Source organism: Lygodium microphyllum, chromosome 16 (assembly GCF_053477565.2).
Source record: "Lygodium microphyllum isolate KBCC chromosome 16, Lygodium_microphyllum_v1.1.10, whole genome shotgun sequence".
Taxonomy (NCBI): Eukaryota; Viridiplantae; Streptophyta; class Polypodiopsida; order Schizaeales; family Lygodiaceae; genus Lygodium; species Lygodium microphyllum.
The window spans coordinates 105,882,227-105,904,777 of NC_141150.1; the positions used below are offsets into that span (position 1 = coordinate 105,882,227).

General features: G+C 42.0%; 1 protein-coding gene and 1 pseudogene across 3 annotated transcripts in view; both read left to right on the forward strand.

Annotated features, from left to right (window-relative positions):
- LOC148023199 (Ribosomal protein L7Ae/L30e/S12e/Gadd45 family protein) overlaps positions 1-19,398 on the forward strand; it is a 34,508-nt gene extending 15,110 nt beyond the window's left edge. For 2 of the 3 annotated variants that reach the window (XM_087696185.1, XM_087696187.1), the window contains exons 4-6: positions 15,958-16,161; positions 18,452-18,622; positions 18,788-19,389. In XM_087696185.1, the coding sequence (XP_087552311.1) occupies positions 15,958-16,161; positions 18,452-18,622; positions 18,788-18,841 (429 nt within the window). In that variant the 3' untranslated portion in view covers positions 18,842-19,389. Of the gene's footprint in view, positions 1-15,957; positions 16,162-18,451; positions 18,630-18,787 lie in introns of all 3 variants that reach the window. The other variant, XM_087696186.1, reaches the window with a different exon arrangement.
- Positions 1,214-6,422, forward strand: LOC148023200 (uncharacterized; annotated as a pseudogene).
- Positions 19,399-22,551: the final 3,153 nt, after the last annotated feature.

The window sequence follows — 22,551 nt, forward strand, 5'->3', positions numbered from 1 at the left end:
CTCATGTATGGAGGTAGAGTTTGCTCCCTCTGGTCAACTCTCTCTCTATTCTTAGAGGAAATGCTTTGTATGATGGGCTGATTCCATCGAAGATACAGTTCTGTGTTTTCTTTCCACTTTTGCTGAGGCAAGAGCCTCATTGTCCAGCTTCAGGAGCAGCTGATGACTTCTCCAATGCAGGAACTAAAAAAAGTGATGACCATGCCACATAGGAACAGGGTTTTTCAGCTCTGATTTAATGCTGTTTGTGGGACTGTTTTATTGCCGGAATGATGCTAGGGTAAAAGGGATGTTGTTCTGGATATGCTGGACAGTAAGAACAATAAATACAGAGTTCTGCAGACTGCAATTCTGCACATGAATCATTGAGTTATGGTTATAGAAAATGCCTTCCTAAAAGGGATGTTGTTCTGGATATGCTAGACAGTAAGAACAACAAATACAGAATTCTGCAGAACAGTAAATACAGAAATCTGCAGATTGCAATTCTGCACATGAATCATTGAGTTATGCTTACAGAAAATGCCTTCGTAAAGGGATGTTGTTCTGGATATGTTGGACAGTAAGAACAGTGAATACAGAGTTCTGCAGACTACAATTCTGCACAAGAATTATTGAGTTATGGTCATAGAAAATGCTTTCCTAAAAGGGATGTTGTTTTGGTCATGATGTACTGTCCTTATGCAGCTGGAATTTACTCAGAAAAGATGAAAAGCAATTGTTCACAGGTTATGTATTTTGAAATATTTCATTTTTGTAACTTTCCATCTTTTAATTGATAAAGAAATATCGAGAGGGGCGCCAGTCTTCAGGGCCAATCTGGTGTTGAGCGAGGGAGTGAGGTCTTTGTTTGTGTGTGTGTGTGTGAAAAGACCAGGTGTTAATCGAAGGAACTACCGCTTTATGTGAGTCATAGACTGGTTCCATGGTTCCATCCCCGGGATTGGAATTCTTTTTTGTAAGAATTTAAGCTCGGACAGTTTTAGGTGAAAAGGCCATACATAGGTTTTACAGAGATTATAGTACTAGAGAGATGACAGACATGGACAAAGGCAAAGGAAAACTCCCCCATGAAGAAGAGAGTTCTTCTTCTGCTCATAGACACCAAAGAGAGAGTATTGGTGCATAGGTGTTAGCACCTTCTAGAACTGACATTGAACCACAAGATGAGGAGCAAGAACAGGAGGACTTGTTTATGGCACAACTTCTCAGTATGGTTGGCTCTTTCCAACAGCTTGTAAAGAATCCTCGGATGCAAAAATTTTTGAAGTCACATAATGAGGATTCTCAAGCTGAGTCATCACATTATACCATGGAGTGCTCAAAAAGGAAAACCTCTAATGTGCGTGAGCATGTGGAAAAGACACCAAATATGGAGACAGGTCCAGTGCAACAAGAAGCACAAGCACAGGATCAGGGAGTGAATGGTCAAGGTAGTTATGCACAAGTGGCACAACAGACTGTTCCTCTTGAGTTTGCTACTTATTCTAGTTACTTTGGTGGTGGGTCAATTTTTCAAGCAATGGCTGGATTACCCACGGGTTGTCAGGGATACTTGCCTAGAGGGCCACCAGGAATGATGCCTATTGAGGTAGTAAACCCACTTTATGCTAATATAGGTCTACAACATGGTTATCAGACTTTGCAGAGTCCTTATTTGATGCCTGGAGTACAAAATGCAGCGGCTGGTTTTTTTCAGCCTAGTGGGCATATGGCAGCTAAGATAGCTGAAATGAATGCTGATAATGCACCTAAGGGACTCCCCTTTTTACAGCCACTTGTCTATGATAACCTGACACCAAAAAGTGCAAAGCCTAAAGACTATAAAGAGGGTGGTCAGGTATTAAAGTTTGAAACCTTCAGTGGTATGCAAGATAAGCTGAAAGCTTTGACATTTATATAGCAGTTTGATGCAGCCTATACTGGAGGGAATTTTATTGAGACTTCTAAGGTGCGGAAGGTTGCAACTTTTTTGAAAGGTAATGCTTTGCAGTGGTGGAACGTATTGTTGATGCAAGGATATGCACCTGCCACTTGGGTCCATTTCAAACAGTTGTTTGCAGCCTCATGGTTAACTAACACGTTTGAAGTAGATGTCATGACTGCATGGCATACATTGGACGTGGCAAATTGTGCGGATTTAGAAGAGTACAATAAGAAATTTTGGGAAGCACTTTTGTCCGTGAGTTCTTATAGGACAGTGTCCTTGTTAGAACAAATTGAAAAGTACTGTTGCGGTTTGGCCCAAAGCCATCAGGGATTATTGTACCAAGACCAGGGTTACAAATATGGTACAGTTAATTGAAAATGCTGGTGTGGCAAATGCTTTGTTGAAAGGAAAAGCTGATAGCTTTAAAGGCACTGAAAAGAAGGAATCTCAATTTAAGCAGGATCCTGGCAAGAAGAAGAAGAAGCAATTTCCAGAAAAGACCAGTTTTATAAAGAAGTCTTTTTGGAAGAAAAGATTTCAGCAGCAACCTCAAACTTATTTTGATCCTGGCAAGAAGAAGAAGCAATTTCCAGAAAAGACCAGTTTTATTAAGAAGTCTTTTTGGAAGAAAAGATTTCAGCAACAACCTCAGACTTATTTTTAAAGAGGGCAAAGGACAGAAGAGGCCACTTTTTGGCAAATCATTTGAAGAAAGAAAGGCTCTAATGATGGCTGAGAAATGCTTTATATGTGAACAAAAAGGCCATATTGCTTCTAAGTGCCCACAGCAATCTTCTAAAGATGCGGAGTATAAAGATGCGCCAAGTAAAAAGAAGCCCAGCATTGGCTTAGTGCTTGATATGGTGGGAGATCAATTAGCTGATGATGCTATAGAATTGTGCAGAGCTTGGGGAAAGATCAGATATTCCACAGTGCTTATTTTCTTTGATCCTGGAGTTTGTGCAAACTTTATCTCACCGGCATTGGCAGCTAAGCTGGGTATATGTCTCGAGGAAATGGGACCAGTTGGACAGGCTGGTTTGGCATGCCCAGGACATCCTGAGCCTGTCACCCCCATTCTTGGCAAACTCCATATGCACATTCAGAGCTATGTGGACACAGAGGAGTTCCATATTATGCCTTTAGAGGGCTGTGATGTTCTGTTGGGTATTCCATGGTGCCACAGGAAGCATGCTATCTTGGATACTTACAATAGAACGTTTACTCTTGTAAATAGGGGCAAGACTCATATGTTAGATGTGAAGCTTAAAGGAGAGTCTGTCCCAGTTGTTTCTACTTTTGCAATTACTTCTGTAATGAAAAATCATATTTTTGCGTATGTGGTTTTTGCAAAGCAAGTTAATGAAGTTGATAGTAATGTGTCTGTACTAGATGAAAGTAGAAGGGCTTTCTTGGATAAATTCAGTGTCTGTTTCTCAGATTCGTTACCAGGAGAGTTGCCCTCTGAGAGGCGTGAAGATCATACCATAGATCTTATTCCAGGGACTAGTCCTCCCAATAGGCCACTGTACAGGGTTAGTGCAGTGCAGCAGAAAGAGATTATAATACTAGTTAGTGAGCTTTTAGAGAAGGGACTAATTCAGCCCAGCAATTCTTTGTTTTTTTATGTGTGTTGCTAGTTCAGAAAAGGATGGCTCGTGGCGAATGTGTATTGATTACAAAGCCTTGAATAAGAACACGATCAAGAATAGGTTTCCGATTCTGAGGATAGATGACATTCTTGATCGATTACAAGGAGCATGAATGTTTAGCAGGAAAGATTTGAAAAGTGGGTACCATCAGATCAAAATCAGGCCAAAGGATATCCATAAAACTGCTTTTAGAACTACATTTGGTCTCTATGAATTTTTAGTCATGCCGTTTGGATTGACCAATGCTCTTGTGATGTTTAAGAGGATAATGGATAGAATTTTCCGCCCTTATTGAAGTTTCGTTGGTACATTCTTTGATGATATGATTATCTTTTCAAAGAATGAAGAGGAGTATAGAAAACACTTAGTTACAGTCTTTAATGAGCTTAAGCATAACAAATTACTCATTTATGGCAAGAAGAGTGAATTCTTTTTGGAAGAGATTCACTTCCTTGGGCACATAGTTTTTCTAAAGATGGTGTGAAGATGGATCCTACAAAGATAGAAGCAATTGTCTCTTGGCCAGACTTGAAAACCGTTCATGATGTCTGCAGTTTCCTTGGCCTATGCTCTTACTACAGAAGATTTGTAAGACACTTTGCAGAGATTGCTTCTCCTTTACATGCGCTTGAAAATAAGAATGCCAAATGGCAATGGACTGACAAAGAGAAATCAACATTTAGATGTTTGAAGGGGAAAATGACTACAGATCCAATACTTATCTTGCCAGATGTGTCTAAGCTATTTGTAGTGCAGTGTGATGCATGTGGAAATAGCATTGGTGTTATATTAATGCAAAATGGCTGAGTTGTGGCATACGAGAGTAGACTACTCTCTGTCGTTGAAAGGACTTACCAAATTTATGAGAAATAGTTATTTATTGTGATCCATGCACTTTCTAGTTGGAAGCACTATGTGCTTGGTGCTGATTTTGTAGTGCAAATGGATCATCAAACACTTAGATACTTTCTCACACAAGCTAAATTGTCAAAGAAACACATGCGCTAGGCAAATTTCCTATCTACGTTTCATTTTCAGATAGTACATGTGGAAGGCAAGAAGAATGTAGTTGCAGATGCTTTATCTCGCAAACCACAGGTGTTAGCTTTTCAATTTCTTATCACCATGAATTGACAGATTTACTTCAATTATTACACCTTTCATCAATGGATGCCAAATGGAAATTCAAGAAGAACTATTCACCAATGGATGCCAAATGGATGGAAGAGGCTGAATTGACAGATTTACTTCAATTATTGCACCTTTACCGAGAAGCTTTCTTTTTGGAATCTACAGTGACTTAGAATGCTTTTTGAAGCAATGTGCATTCTCTATTGTACAGTTGAATACTGCATCTCATTGAATAATACACAATGTATGGTTTACACTTAGCATTAACATGTGTATCATTGAATGAAATCTCAGTGCTTTGAAGTTGTATTTGTTACACTTCAGTTGAATGATTATACATGTTGTTACACTAATAGTCGGGGATACGTGCTATCGCCTTGTGTTGCATCTAGAAACATGTATATTAGAAAGGCTCTTAGTAATCATAGTTGGATATAGGATGTGATCCTCCACCTATGTGAGACTTGAACTTGCAATGACACAAATGGTAGTGGGAAAACTCCTATTTTCGCCCTGTGTCATCTGTTAGCAAGTGGTACATGCGATGACACTAATAACATGGAGAATCTTGTTATCGTCCTGTGTCATCCGTTAGCATGTGTGGCATGCAATCGAGGTCGCTTGCTTTTTTCAAGAGGGGGGTATGTCACCAGGTGGTGATACTTTTTGTAGTTGCTTTCCTTATTTACTTATATAAATATTTTATTTTATTTTTCTTTAGTTGCTCTGGATTAAACCAAGGTCTTTGCATAGCCAAAAGAGGCAGCCATTGGGACAAATTGGACTAATGGTTTGTCTGAGCCTTAGGACCAGTTCCATATTGAATAGGCACTGAAGAATAGAATGCCAGTGGTTTGGGATTGTGTGCTTAGCCACTGGAGATGGTGCAAGACAATGAGCCTGGCTAAGACAGAAGATGCATACGTGAGAATGCTCACGGAATAAAACTCACCGTAATTGAGCCACATTACACTTTTTGATGTGGTTGCAATGATAAAAGTTGCTCAGATTAACTTGAGGAACGCAGGGTCACCATCCTTAAAATTTAGGGAGTTACTATTTTTGGACCCCAGAATCTGTTTGCATCATTATCTTTGTTTTTGCACGAGGATTAATTCTTTGGTCTATGCCAAGTTTGAATTTTGCACTAATCATGGAGAATTTTAGACCGGAAAATTGTTACATGTATGCCATGTGGCACAAATTCCCAAAAGAGAGAGAGAGAATTAAAAAAAAAACGTAATAGGCATGAGGGGCAGGTCTGGGAGTGAAGTTTTGAGGAGCTGAGGGTAGATTGCTTGCAAGTACATCAGCTATGGAGAGTACTTCTTTGTCTTTGACTCATGTACGGAGGTAGAGTTTGCTCCCTCTGGTCAACTCTCTCTCTATTCTCAGAGGAAACGATTTGCATGATGGATTGATTCCATCGAAGGTACAGTTCTATGTTTTCTTTGCACTTCTGCTGAGGCAAGAGCCTCACTATCTAGGTTCAGGAGCAGCTATTGGCTTCTCCAATGCAAGAACTAAAGAAAGTGATGACCGTGCCACACAGGAACAGGGTTTTTCAACTCTGATTTAATGCTGTTTGTGGGACTGTTTTATTGCTGGAATGATGCTAGGGTAAAAGGGATGTTGTTCTGGATATGTTGGATAGTAATAGCAGTAAATACAGAGTTCTGCAGATTGCAATTTTGCACATGAATCATTGAATTATGGTTACAGAAAATGCCTTCCTAAAAGGGATGTTGTTCTGGATATGCTGGACAGTAAGAACAGTAAATACAAAATTCTGCAAAACAGTAAATAGAGAATTCTGCAGACTGCAATTCTGCACATGAATCATTGAGTTATGGTTACAGAAAATGCCTTCCTAAAAGGGATGTTGTTCTGGATATGCTGGACAATAAGAACAATGAATATAGAGTTTTGCAAATTGCAATTTTGCACATGAATTATTGAGTTATGGTCACAGAAAATGCTTTTCTAAAAGGGATGTTGTTTTGGTCATCCTGTACTGTGTGTGTGAAAAGACCAGGTGTTAATTGAAGGAACTACCGCTTTATGTGAGTCATAGACCAGTTCCATTGACTCGTTAAAATGAGTATTGTCATTAAAGGCATGTTTGGATGATGAGGAGAAAGAACCATGTATCGGGTAAGTGGAATAAGATGGATAAGGAGAAGATAGTGGTGGCGGGTAGTCGGAAATAGACTGAAAATATCAAACGGGTGCTGATTGATGTGGATTCACTGGAACATGAATATTTCCTTTAAGTGTTAGTAGAGGTGAAGGCACTGGGACACGTAAGCATAGTCCAATGATCAAATGGGATACAACAAAATGACCGGAAGGTCGACTAGGTAATGCCATGGAGGAAAATTGTGGTACCAATTGATTCACACTCGATGATGGCTAGGTGGCATTCCCAAGCTGTGAAAAAACTGAAAGTGTGTGGATGAGAGAATGAATGTCCATCATGGAGACACCGCCCAGGTTAGGAAAAGACGAGGTCCTAAGAGGTGTGTCTAAGAGTGAAGGAACATGATGGGTGAAGACATGAAAGGTGCACAATGGAGGCTAAAAGGAAGGTGTAGCGGAACTAGTGGGTGGGATGGGTGGGGGAATAAATGGATTTGTCATTTGTGTAGTAGTAGGAAATGATTTAGGTATCTTTTGTCCATTAAATGCAAACAAAGAAAAAAACGATTCACTAAAATTAATTTGACCATGAGATGTTGAAGTTGAAAGAAAAGATGAAAAAGGAGCACTTACGAAAGAATCTTGCAACTTTTGCTTGTCTTTTCAAATGGAAAAATCTTATCTCTTCAGGGCTTATGAACCAATACTTGGTATGAAGAGTTTCTTCATCCTGAGCATCACCAATATCTTGCGGAAAAGAGGAAGTAAATTCAAAAGATTGAGAAGTATTGATATACATACATGACATATTAGTGAATGAAGGTGGGGAACTATATGGAAAAGATGGAAGAGGTAGAGATGGAGATGATTGTGGTAGAGAGGAAAATGGTTTGTACTCCATGCCATTTTCCACATCAAAGTGATTAGTCCTTGGTGGAGCTTCCATCCTTCATGCAAAATCATTAGATTGTTGCACCGAATCTAAAGGGGAAAACTCAAATGTATCTTCAATTTGTTGTTGAGCTCAATACATGAGGCTAAGATCGTATTCGGCTTGTGAGATCTTGTATGGTCGATGGACTCCATGGTAGTCCAAAGACTCTTTGGCCATGTTAGGAGGAGGAGCAAGCTATGAAGCCCACTCTGTGTCGTGTCACAATGTGCTAGGCTTGGAACCATCATGATGATGTGGTGAAGATGTGTATTCGAAGCCATCTTGCCCTTCTATTGTTCTTGCTTCTTGCAAAGGGCTTTTAAACCAAAAGTCAAGGTTTCGTTAAAGAGAACCTTGCTTTGATACCATGTGAAAAAATGTTGTAACACAAAAACATAAATGAAAGTGTACAACAAAGCATAAACTCAACATAACACAATTAGGGTTAGGGTAACTCTAAGACAAAGAACATAGTGAAAATTTGAACAAATGATTAACATAGTGAAAATTAGGGTAACTCTAAGACAGAACATAGTGAAAATTTGAACGAATGATTGAATACTGAATATACAATGCTCATGCAACTAAGGAACCGTGCAGGGAATGGAAACTGTACCCCGAACTTGTGTCTTGAGGACCAAGGCAGAGGTAATGAGTGGAAGTGTGTTGTACTCCTGATGGATCGTGAAATGCAGCAAGGCAGTCTCCAAGATGTTTGACAGCAGCAAACTCAGCAAGGATGATGCAGAGACAAGCAAAGGAGAGAGAAATTGCAAATGCAGAGAGAGAGAGAGAGAGAGAGAGAGAGGGGGGGGGGGAGAGAGAAGAGAGCGATGGCGGGAGCGGGACTGAAACCTTGCTGTCGGCCCGTCCTCTCCGCGCCCGTCTGGTCTGTCGCCGCCGTCGCCTGACACGCCCGTACCAGTTGCCACCGTCGCCTGTCTGCGCCGCGTTAGTCGCCGTCACCTGTGCTCGTCCGCGACCGCCGGTGCTCGTCCTCGCCTGTCTGCACCTGCGCGTATCCGTGAGAGAGAGAGAGAGAGAGAGAGAGAGAGAGAGAGAGAGAGAGGCGTCGCCTGCGCCCTGTCGCCATTGCCTGTAGCCCCGTCGCCTGCTCCCTATCGCCGTCGTCTGCAGCCTCGTCGCCTTCTCCTGCAGGCCCGTCTCCTGCATCTAGAGGCCCGTCGGCTGCGTGCTTTGCCCTGCTGTCGCCCGTCTGATCTGCGGGCTCTGCTCTTGCTTGTCGCACGTCCGCCCTGTGTGTCAGGGCTCCTGCCGTCGCTGTTGGACCTGGGCCCTGTGGATGTTGCTTGCCCCGTCGCCTGCCCCGCCGCCTGCCCCGCCGCCTGCACTGTCGCCGGTCTCTGAAGCTCTGCGCCTGCGTTTAGCCTGCGCTTCGTCCTTTCGCCCTGCGCGTTAGAGTTTCGGCTGCCGCCTGGCCCCTGCCCTATGACTCCGACTGTCCCCCTCTGTCATCGCCTGCCCCTGCACTGTTAGGGTTGTGCCCTGCCACGCGCCCTCTTGGGACAGGTCACGACTGCGGAGGACAAGGTTGCGTTTCCCGCTATCCACCGTGCGTCAGTCCTCCTTCGAGATCAGATCGTGATACACGATGGTTGGTTTGGATCTGGATTTCATAGACCAAACAGTGGCAGCACTTGGCCGGGATTTTGATGCTGAGGAACCTGAGGATATGGTTCCGTGCACCGAAGAGATGCCCCCTGGTCCTAACATCCAGCCTGCGGGTAAACGTACCAAGCATACTTCGGAAGAGAGAGGTGTTCATCAGGATCGTTCCTATGCTCAGGTTGCTTCGGATTCTGTGGACTCTCAGGATGTTGACTGGGAGCATTTGCTGGAATTTGCCAACACTCTGCTTGGCGATTATGTTCAACATAATTAGGAAGTCTTTTCTGACTCTGCACCTGACGATGTTCTGGAAGCCACCGTGGACCCAAAAACTGTCCTACGCTCCTTTTCGGTGTTTTATGATCGCGTTGTGATACTCTTCTTCACTGGCCGAATCCCACTGCTTTCCCATATTCACCAGTGGCTGCACAGTCTGCTACAAGGGGAATGTGTTGAAGAGATTTTTGTTGGGTCCCAAGGTTTTTTTGAGGTCCTGTTGAAATCTGAGATGCACCGTGCTGCTCTCCTATCTAAACTGCCTTTGTTTTTTGATCGCCGGTTGGTTCATGTGGTTCCATGGCGCCCAATGGCAGATTTTCAGCGTCTGTTGCAACGTGAATGCCCTGTGTGGGTAGAAGTGGAAAATTGTCCGGCTGTTTATTGGCCACTATTGAAGGATGCTATGGCCGCTGTGGGCACTGTTTTGGTCCCTCCCAGTCTCAGGGCTGTGAATCGCAACCGCTTGTGTATGTTATGGGATACTGCAAGGAAAAGGCCTGCTTGGTTACGCCTCAATTGCTCTGGCATGCATCCGTTACACTTTCGTTTGAAATGGGGCAATTTTGCAGGACATTGCTTTTCCTGTGGACAGTTGGGGCATTTTATGGCCGAATGCCCGGAGCAGCAACACACTTCAGATGTTGGCCATGTTGCGCCGCCCATGGAAGATATGGTGTGTGATGCTCGGTCGCTGGATACTCTCCACCCGCCTCAAGTTCTGGCCAAAGGTAAACAACAGGTTTCGGGTCTGGATTCCCGTGCCACTGATTGGGTTGAAGTACGTGCAAAAAAAGGCAACAGGGTTGTTCCTGGCATGGAGAATACTGTGCCTACTACCTCACAAGATTCCATGCGTACATATATGCGCAGGAAGGAAATGTTGTCTTCCGAGCGCTCTGCTCCTGCTATGGTTGCCTCTGCCCCTCGTCCTCAGCCCGCCAGGAAAATGTATTCGGATCATCCAAAGGGTCCACCTGCTAAGCTGGCTTTTGATACCAGAGGCAACGTCATTACCCCATGGGACCGTCGTTATCCCCGTTCCAACCCCAAGCCAGCAGATATGCCGTCTACTTCCAAATCTGGTCCTCAGAACTCTTTTGCGGTGTTGGCGGATTTCTTGGACGAGGGAGTCCTGGATATTCTCGCCGACAAAGTAAAATCGAGGCAAGCTGTGCCTCGTACCTGATTTTGTTTTGAATACACATGAAAATAGCCACGTGGAATGTGCGAGGAATTTGTTCTCGACACAAGCAACATGCCATGTGGACTGTATTGTATGAGAATCAGTGGGATGTCCTGTGCGCTGTTGAGCACAAGAGTCACGGTGAAGCCGGAAAAGTTGTGGATTGCCATGGCTTTCGTTTGTTCTATGCAGGGACACAGGCCATGCATTATTCGGGTGTGCTCATGATTGTACATGACAAATATCAGCCTGTTCTTATTAAAAATGATGTTCATGGCCGCTTTTTGGTGATTGAAATTTTATTCGAAGGGGAAATCTTATGGTTACTTGGCCTCTATGCTCCGAATGATTCGTTATCTTGTCGGGAGCTTTGGCAGACTTTGCAGACCTCCTTGTCACTTGGCAGACGGGGCTTCTTCATGGGGGATTTCAATATGTGTGTTGATTCTTCCCAGTCCACATCGGAGCATTTGGTAATGGATGCGCCGGAAAGTCGTATGTGGCATGAGTTGGCTCTTGCTGTTCTTAAGCAAGATCTCTGGTCCTGGCTACACCCGTCTTCTACAGGGTTTACTTTCCATTCTGCCCAGTATGCAACAACATGGTCGCGGTTGGACCGTATATATATCATGCAAAATGATGATTTTCTTCCCGTGATGCTCGAAATAAAAGTGTTGCAGCAATATGCCTTGTCAGACCATTTCCCTCTGCAGCTCAAGCTGCTTGCACAACCCATTGCACCTTTCAAGCAATTTCTGGAGAGACTCCCTTTGCGTTTCAACTCGTCTTACTTGAAGCATGCCATCTTTCAGGGCTATATGCAGCAATTGATTGACAGATTCCTCTTGGACTTCTCCTCTCAGGGCACTGCGTCATTTGAACGATTGCTCTCTAATGTGCAGCGGGTTGCTCGGCAGTATGGGATCTATCGTGCCTCTCTTTGTCGGCGGCGTCGACAGGCAGCGGAGGACCTGCTGGTTTTGGTTCGTTCGCTGCTGGTGGACACTCCGGATGATGCATTTCTGCTCGCACTAGCCATGCGGGTGGCTGATCTTATTAAAGAGTTCTAGTTGAAATCATATCAACAGGCCAAACTGCAACATCTGACGGAGACTTTGCAAGATAGTGCGTGTCAGACCCATAAGTTCTTTCGAGCTCTCCACGCCTCTCATGCTCGAGAGAATATGACCAGACTCGAGGATGCAGAAGGCCACCTTATCCTGGATCCGCAGACTATTGTGCATACGTGCAGGAATTATTTCCGCGACCTTCTCGGTTCCACTTCTCCACCTTCAGCCCAAATTACTCAGGCCCGTTCGGTTTTTTATGACCTGGTCCGCAATCAGCTTCCGCAGGACATGCAAGCTACTATGGAGTCAGATATTTGTGAGGCAGAGGTTATGGACGTCTTGTTACACTTGCCCAAGGATAAAAGTCCGGGTTGGGATGGTCTCACCAATGAGTTCTTTGAGGCTTTTGCTACCCAACTGGCGAAACCATTGCAGGCTTTGTTTCAGCAGGTGTGGGAAACGGGGATCATGCCTTCCTCATGGAAAGAAGGACTTATTAAACTGCTTCCAAAAGTTCCTTCGCCATCTAAGTTGACACAGTGGCGCCCAATTTCTTTGATGGGTTCAATGTACAAAATCTTTTCCAAAGTAATGGTGAATCGGCTCCATAAGCATCTCCCTGCCATTGTGCACCCTCTCCAGTATGGTTTCATTAAGGGCCGAAATATTCTGCACAATGTATTGAATGCTCAACTGGCCATTGATTATGCAAGGCATTCTCATCAGGAGGTAGTACTGATTCAACTGGACCTGGAAAAGGCTTTTGACTATCTGGACTGGTCTTTTGTTGCTGAACTTATGTCTGCTATGGGCTTTGGTGCTCGGATGTCTCGTCTAATCTACACCATTAGCGCTGCGGCGTCTTCGTGAGTCATGCTGAACGGAGGTGTTACTGAGCCATTTGTCCTTGCCCGCTCTGTCAGACAGGGGTGCCCTTTGAGCCCTCTATTCTTTGCCCTTGCGACACATCCAGTTCTTTCGATGTTATCTCATATGGCAGCCTCTTCTCAGTTGGCCGGACTGTCGCTTTCTATAGGACAACACTTCATTAGCCAATCCCTGGCGGATGATAGCTTTATGATTTTGCATGCGGATAAGGATAACCTTCGAAAAGCATTGGATGTTTGGGGTCTCTTTGGTCAGGCGTCCGGCCTTAGTATCAATGCGCTCAAATCAGCCATTCTCAGCTGTATGGAGTCGGATTTGCAGTCCTTGGACTGGCAGGGTCTGGTTGTTCCTCGTAGCTCCATTGTCAGGCATCTTGGGTACCCTTTGGGTGTTGAGGTTCCCCCGAAGCAGCTTCTGCAGTGGATTTCTCAGAAAATGGTGGCTAAGTTTATGTATTGGAAGTCTCAGGCCTGGCCCTTCCATGTTCACCTCAAAGTAGCCCTTACAATTATGTTGCCAATGCTCACATATTTCTTGCCATTGTTGCCCTGGACTACTACGACTCTGAATGCTCTTACTCAGTCTATTCGTTTCATGCTATGGAAGAAGGATTCATTGCATGCAGGTATTTCCTGGATCTCTTGGTCGCATGCGTGCACCCCCAAACGCATGGGTGGCGGAGCTATTTTAGATGCCCAAACTCACATGCAGGCACTCCGTTGGTCTCTTTTCCGCGCCATGTGCTCGGATCATCATCCATGGGTCGATATAGCCCGTTATTTCCTTGAGGCCCATGGGCTTCTGCATGGTAATACCCAAATCCGGAGTTCTTGGTGGCATGTTCTTAATGCTGATTCGTGGTTCTTCAGTTCTTCTTCATCGCTGCTTACTCATTTGGTATGTTCCTGGAAACTGGTCCTCCAGAAGGCTCAGTGGCATCCAGCGGAGGATCGCTTAGCTACTAACTCTTTTCAATTGGAATTGCTGGCAGTCTCGCGTTTACTTTCATGGGAAGGTAAACATGAGCTTAGACCACAATTCAACCGGATGGCACGTTTGGGCTTGTCTTCAGTTGCAGATGCCACCCTTGCCAGTCGCAATGTGCTTATATCATTTCGTACAGCTAGGAGGCTTTTCAGGATCCCTCGTGGATATAGGCCTTTATGGGAACAGCTTTTGAGGGTGCTCCAGAGCAGACAACCCTTTCCTGCCCTTGCTTCGGATCATCCCTGGCAGGATTGGGACCTACAAGGCTGGCTGAATTTAAGCAAAGCTTCTGCTAACCAAGTGTACCATCTTCTGATTAAAGATCATCAATGGCTAGTTACTAAAGCGAATGCTTTATGGGGATTGCATAAATCCCGGTCATGGTGGAGGGCAACTGTGATGGAGGGCTGGTTGAACAAGACACCCTTCAAATATAAAGTCTTTCTTTGGAGAGTGATGATTGGTGGTCTTCCGCTTGCTTCAGCTCTTTCCAAGCGACGAATCTCCAATGGCAACTGTTTCTTTTGCACCACAACTGTGGAATCCGCCCGCCACCGATTTATTTCTTGCCCCATCGCTAAGAAAGTCTGGTTATTTTTGTCGGCTGTTTGGCAAGGAGTGGTTGATTTCACCCTGCGTCCCTTTGATTGGGTTTTTGGGCAGCCCAAATACCCCACTCCGGCACAGCCACATATGAAGCTCATGTATCACTTTCTTCGATATTGGGGCTGTTGACATAATTGGACCATTCGGAATGCTTTTCTTTTTGACTCCGCCTATAATGTTCAGCAGCATATTGCGAGGCTTAAGGGCCTCTTGTATTGGCAGCTAGATCTTCTCCAGCATTCTGATTTGCTCTGTAGGGAGGATTACGTCCCTGGCATATGGCAATTTCCTCCGCGCCTTTGCCTTGACCTTGTAACTTGTAGTACTTAGAACCTCTTCACATGATGGCTTAGATTGTCGTCATGTATCTTGTAATCAAGTAATCTTGTATTTTTTTCGTAATTAATATAATTACCTTTTACGAAAAAAGAAATTGCAAATGCAACAGGCTGATGATGACATGGCAGGCTGATGGCAAGAAAAACGCAAGTATGATGATGTGGCAGACTGATGGCAGTAAGAATGCAGGTATGATGATGTGGCAGTCCGGACAGCAGCTAGAGATCACAAATGCATCAGCTCAGCAGGTTGCAAAGTGTAGACTATGTGGTTGATCAAAAAATGCAGTAGAAATTGATGTAGATTGCGTGATGGAGGTTGGAAATAGGTGCTTGATGGATGGAGACAATGTCACGCAGCCTTGGTTGAGATGTCCTCCACAAATGGGGTGTGGACAGTGAAGCTAGAGTGCTTGAAATCCACAAAAACGAGATTGGACTGAATGGAGGGTAGCCTACCTATTTATAGAAAGTTTCGGGACCTTATATTGTTCACCGTTTTAAACTCTCTCGAACTGTGCACTTTAAGGGTTTCATTACTTAAGCATTTTTGGGGCTGTTTAAGAGGCTAATTCAGCATGTAATGCTGATTTTAGCTCAACAGTGCAAAGTGCCAAGAAAATGCCCCCAATCTTACACACAAAAGAATAATATCTTTGAGGCTGATCATTATGTGGAGAACATGGATGCAGGCTATGCAAAAGTTATGTATGTATTGTTGAGGTCTCAAGAGAGGCAAAAGAGGCCTGCTGATTGCCACCATAGGGTAGAGGGTGATTATGTATTGTTGCATTTCGAAAAGGCAAGGCTGAAAAAAGAAAGGTAGAGACAGACTACATTTGAAGCTCAGTAGGAGATATTATGGGCCCTTCCAAGTGTTGGAGAGAATTGGTGATGTTGTTTATGTGAATATATTTGCTTGCTGTAATTAGAGTTAAGTCAGGCCATTACCACCCTTTCCCTAAAGGAAGGCTGGTTTTGGAACATGCATTGTAGTTATTCACTGATAGGGGTAATAAGAATATTATTGACATCCCTGATGGAGGATCTTTTTGATTTTCAGTAGTAGTTATTTACGTAAAAAGGGATCAATGCAGTATATGGTGATTGTCAATATTGTACACATTTCATGGAAGTAACTTATAGAGGTCCAGTTAACAGTTTGATAACCTAGCATCTGTGCTTGAACAGGCTCTTTTTTATATAGGTATTAATGATGTGACTCGAGCTTTAGAAAGAATGCCACCTGTGCAAGCAGATACAAAGTTGGAAGCACCGCCAGGTCCTCCAGCCACACAAAATATGGTACTAACGGATTCAAGCAGTGATAAAACAAGATTGAACCCTGAACATACACAAAAGTACAGGATGATTCCAAAGAGCAGCCACCTTCAGGTTTGTGATATTTTGTAGCTGTCACTTGCAATTACTATGTGGAACAAGTGGATGACACGACTGTACATGTTTGAGTCAGTCTGTTTATTGGAACAGGCATTGATTATACACTAATCACCAGAGGCCTTCATCTATGGCATTCATGATGAGAGAAATCACTACCCTGTCTCACACCAAAAGGAAAATGACTTGTGCATGTACGCAGTGTTAAATGGAGAATGTCAAGTGCTAGCATTGCTTGACCTGCTAAATGTGTGGCCTGTTTTAGAGATTTAACTCTTTGATCCAGCTGGCAGTCCACCTTTTCTTCCTCTCGAGAAAAGAGATTCCTATTGACACCTAAGGGAATTTCCTAAGGTAATTATGAAATATAAAGAAGGCCCAATGTAGAGCAACTGAGTACACCATAAATACAATGGTTATGTGAACTGCCAATTTGGTGGACCATAGTGTCAGACCATATGAGGGGCTAGCTGAAGAATGTGCCTGAATCCCAGGACTGCAAGAAAGCATCTCTCCTTCTCCTCCTCATCTTAGAACCACCTTGCAGCCTCTTTTATCTTCCATGGAGAGTATGAATGATTTCTGTCCGAATCCTTGAGTCTCTGCAGTGGAAACATCCTGGGAATCCATGGCATGGCTACATCTTGCTGTCCAATGTACCAAGCAATAAGTTTTACCTCCAAGTGTAGTCGACATGCATATATCGTGAAATAAAAAGGTTGTTCTGTTAAGGCTTATAGGTGGTCTACACTCTCCACAACATAAAGGTGGCCTGTATATTGTGAAATAAAAAGGTTGTTTTGTTATGGCTTATAGATGGTCTACACAATGCACAACATAAAGGTGGCCTGTATATCCACCATTGCAATCTTAGTTTTGGGATGCCTGTATATCGTGAAATAAAAAGGTTGTTTTGTTAAGGCTTATAGATGGTCTACACAAATGCACAACATAAAGGTGGCCTTTATATCCACCATTGCAATCTTAGTTTTGGGATCCCTTCACTGCAAGATCCAATGACTGCAAGAAAGCCTTTCTCTTTCTCATCGTTTCAAAACCACCTTGCAGCCTCCCCCATCTTCTATGGAGAGTATGAATGATCTTTGTCCAAATCCTAGAGAGAGTCTCTGTAGTCGAAATATCTTGGGAATCTATAGCATGGCTACATCTTGTGGTTCAGATGTATCCAGAATAAGTTTTGTGTCAATGAGACCATAGCTTTGCTACATCTTGCAGTCCAAATGTATCAAGCAATAAGTTTTGCCTCAAAGTGTAGTTGATGTGCACATACTGTGAGATAAAAATGTTGGTTTGTTATGGCTACTAGTTGGTCTATGCTCTTCAGAACATAAATATAGCTTGTATATCCACCATTGCAATCATAAGACCCCTTATCATGAAGTGGACAATAGTGGGCTTGTAGTGAAGTGGACAATAAGCAGGCTTGTAGATCCACCTGGTGACAAAGGAAAGATAGGAATAGTTTGACAAGTTATTTCATATTGCTTGAAGATTAATTCCCACTTATTTGTCAAATGATCACCGTCTACCTGTTCTTCAGAAGAGAACACATATGTATGATGACAATAAAAGCACATTTTTAAACCATGGTAGGTTGGTTGTTTGGTGAAAGTCAAACTGCTAGAGATGCAAAGAGCTGCCATGAGCACCCCTTGGGGGGGGGGGGGGGATATAGGGAACGTTTTCCAAGTACTGTCTAGTGTTTGGGGATGCTGTTAAAGTCATTCATATAATTGAGTGTTTGGGGATGCTATTAAAGTCATTCATATGGTTAAGATGCTGATTGTTTTACTGTATAGTTGTTAAAGAACTTACATGACTGAAGCTGCTGAATGCAAAGGCAATGCACAAACATGCATGTTGTGCCTGCAAACGCGTGTGTACTAAAAATGATCATAATATCATGCTGAAACTTATAAATTACTCCATGCTTGACCTCCCTCATTCTGAACAGAGTGATGGACAGGCCAAATTTTAATCAAAGGTTTGGCCACTTTAATGGTGAAGTCTTTGACAGCAAAAAGCACCATGGTTGAAACTTGGTGTCAAACCCAGGCTTAGACACTAACATTTCAACCTTCTAAGTCTAGGAAATTGTTAAAAGCACATGCATTCAAGAGAAAAATTTATTCAAAATGGCAGGACTACATTTCTTTAATTTAAAAGCAACAGAGGGAGTACAACAATGGCTTGGAGAGTATTCCTTCATGCAATATTACTAGGTTTCGTAACAATGATGCGTGGTTATGTTTTGAGGTTCACACAGGTGGTGGTAGCAGCAGGTGATGTCCATCCTAGGCTTCTTGTTAGCCACTTGCCAGATCTAGCTGCGAGTAGGAATGTCCCATTGCTGACAATCAGTGGTGGAAATGGAACTGGCTCTATGAGACTAGGGGAGATTTTCCATTTACGTACAACCATAGCAATTGGGCTTAAGGTAACAAGTATGTGACCAGGGTCTGTGAATTATTGATCTGAAAGATGCAAGTGCATGCTTAAGATGCATGTATAAACTGCCCATGGAGATTAATGAAATTGCTTTTAGCAAACTACATGTCTATGTCAGCTATGATTGATTATACGTTTCATTACAATATTGCAGGTAGGTGATTCAGCAATCAACAATGCCATGAAAACTTTTCTCAAGGAGAACTGATAAGATTACCTCAATGATCTAGGTTATTGGTGATACTCTCCATATGGGGTGTTTATGATGGTTTTCACCATAATCTTGTGAAGAACAGTATGGTAATGAAGTCTTGTTCTCAATTCTTTGGACATTTGCTCTGCACATTCCCACACTATCACTTGTGGATTTCAGTCAATTCCTGGCCCATACATTTTGGGCCTGAGCTTTCATATCTTTTGTCATTGGGCATGACATCAACTGTAACCAGTTCAGAAGGATTTTTCTGTCATTGTCTAAGACAAGCTAACTGTTTAAAATATTGTTTGTCATGACAAGTATATTACTGAAAGCTGCAATGCTTCAGCTGAAAATGCTTGTATTTGGAAACTGCAAATAGACTTATTCTGCTGCTATGCATTGTTGCATGAATGGGGAAGAGTTTGTCAATGCTGGCATTCCCATGTAGGCATTTGATGGAATCACCAGTAGTATCTCCATGTCCACTGCCATTACTATCTCCCTCACCCTGTTTGGCATCAATACCTTGGTTGGTGTAATAGGCTCTAAAAGTGGCTTTAGGGGAGATTTTGATCTAGCTCATTGTCTCTTGCTTTCTTCCTCATCAATTGGTATTTTGTTTGCGTTTGCTATTGGAAAGGCTTAGGATATTGATAAGATTGTAGGCATTCTTGAGAATACGTCAACATGGGAAGGCTAGCTTATAGGCATCTTCCTTGCTTTCTTCTCTAGCCGTAAAATGGTATTTTCTTTGTTTTTGCTGTTAGACAATCTTAGGGTGTTAATATTGTAGGCATTCTTAAGATCATATCAACTCATTCTCATCTTCCTTGCTTTCTTCCTCATAAAATAGTAACGTGGGAAGCCTTGTTAGAGATCTATTTGCAACAAAGTGCACTTGTAACCATGTCAAGCTCCCAATTTGCACTTGCAACTATGTCATAGTCAACTACTATTAATTGGAGCATTCTCCTAAAACCTCATTATTGGATTTTATAATATTACATCTTTTACACATCTGGTATTAAATAAGAGTGATGCAATTAAATTCCATATGAGATGGTGAAAGTGTTAGTTTTTTTAATGGTTTTAGGTAGTAATAACCCCTCGAAATAGAGAAAACTAATCCTAGAAAATTAGGTTAAGAAAAGGTAGGGATCAATGTGCTTTTAGCACAAAAGACACATAGCATTGTCACAATCTTCAACAATAATCTTGTAAACAAAGTCACAGTCAGTTAGATTTTCATTTACTTTGATCTTACCAATATAAATCTATAAAAATAAGTTGCAATACATTTTGCGAAAGTGGTGGTTGAAATATGAAAATGGATTTTTCACTTTTCATTTCAACTTTGGAAAAAAGCATGAGCATATAGAGAAATGACAAACTTGATGGAATCAATAATCAAGTCTCACAAAACTTTAGATTGTAGGCAAATTATATCCACTCTTTGCTTCTAGTGGTAGAGACGATTGAGAAGATAGTGTAAGATATGCAAAATACACAAGGTGCCATAGAAAACCCTTAGTAGATCGTCATCTACAAACTTGCAAAAAAGTTAAAGCAAATAAGAGAGAGAGAGAGAGAGAGAGAGAGAGAGAGAGAGAGAGAGAGAGAGAGAGAGAGAGATTGATGTTCTTCAGATGCCTCAAAGGTGCAATGGACCAAGAGGCACATTGTGTTCTAGCTACAATCTACTTTTGTGGTGTCTTTAAATAAAAAGGAACCTATGATGTGGCATAAAACAAAACCAATTGAAAAAGCTATAAAAGTTATTAAATATATTATGACCCAAAAATAAGTACTTAGGCTTTCTAAACTTTTTTATGGTGACTCTTGCACCCAAATAAGCTACCCATTTGCCCTCCTTTCTAGCTACCTTCATCTTGGGAATTTCACATTATCATACTTTTGAGTTGTGCTAGTGTAAGTTCATTTGTAATCCATACATTAGTTCCCTTGAGACATTTCGATTGCTTTAATACTTTGGCTTAATCTTGCATGCTTCCATAACTCCAAAGTTGCTTGTTTCTTTTCTTGTTTGATGATTTTCCATGGTATCATCAACTAGACGCCCTTTTCTTCTAGAATTGCCGTTAGTTTAGTCTCTAGCATATGTCTTTGAACATCCTTGGTGGTCTTCACCATTTAGCTCTTCACATTTCTTTATGCCATCTATTAACGGGGCCTCATAAATGTGTAAGGAAGGCAATCTTCTTTTCCAATGTGGCTTCCTTAATTTCTACAAAGACAATTATTGTCATCCTTGCTATGACATGTCTTTATTTTGATTTCCTTTTGCACTTTCTCTTGCACTTTGGTCATTATTTTGTTCATTTAATTTTTAATAATATTATTAATTGTAGCCACATGTGTTGCCAACTTTCCTCTAGCTTAGGCAATTATAAGCACTTTGGCAAGTGAATCTTTCAAAACCACTTTCTTTGCTTCCAAGTTGCAAACTCAGTAGCGCAAGTATCTCTCCCATGGACTCAACTCTTGATTTGTTTTGGGTGGCAATGTCAATACCATTGGGAGAGTCTTGAGTACGTCTCACTATTAGGGCAAGAGCTTAGGTCTAGTCTTCATCTGTGGGTGCTACCCTCACACTGCAGGAAGAGGTGGTTAGGGAGATTAGAAATTGCGTGAGCCTTTACATGTGAAGAGATCTTGAAGTAAAAATGAGGGAAGCAAAAGAAGATGGAATAAAGGAAACAAAGAAAGGACACTAAGACTACAAGGACTATGGACTATACTAAGACACATAGAAAGAGAGGTGTGGCTATTATCTAAATCTCGAATGTGTTGTGTGGTGGACTAGAATTGCTCTATATCTAGATTGTAGTGAGGAGGTGGAGTATTAATAAGGCTCAAAAATAATTGTTCGATTGTGTTAGCTAGGATTGAGCTATGATGATGAGGCTCTGATGACTGTGAGGAACAAGACAACTAAGAGATAGCTTATTATTAACCCTTTTCATTAGCAAATGTAAGAACTATAAGAAGGTAGGCCAAAATGACTCTTCATTTTTTGAGCTTTGTCTACTTTGTTGAGAAAAACATTAGTCTCCATCCCTAAGGCCGTGTGGGTTGGCCAAAAACGAAATACATTCTTAAATGAATAAAAATATGACTTGGAAGAGAAGGCTTTCAACATCTTTTATCAAGCTACAATTACAAATATTTGGTTTATTCTTTAAAAATTTGATATTAGCTAAAATTATTATGCATTTTGATGGTAGTCATTTACATTTTTCTCAATGCTTGCTTTGATCATATTTTAGAAATTATGTATCTGCTCTCTTATTTGTTTAGGCTTTCCACTTGCATAATGAGTTCTCAACTTTGATATGAAGTCAATAGAAAAATGGAATCACTCATAGCACAAGAAATTCATACTTAATATTCTCTTTCTTAATTCATCACTCCTTAATATTAAAAAATAGTAGTCTTATGCAAATTTGACATTGAATCACCCATAAAGTAAATTAAGTATCAGTTTAATCAGAAAAGAAAAACTTATGAATAGACGATTTGTGGAAACCTAAAAAAATTAAGCCTCAATGCCATGCTTGTGACTATGAGAAAAGGATAAAAGAATAAAGAAAAAAAGTATTGATCATTCCAAACCAACATGCATTGAACATCTTGTGGGATGTGGAAATTAGACCATCTTGAGGGATGAGTCACTCCACCTTGTGTAATGTAAGGAATAA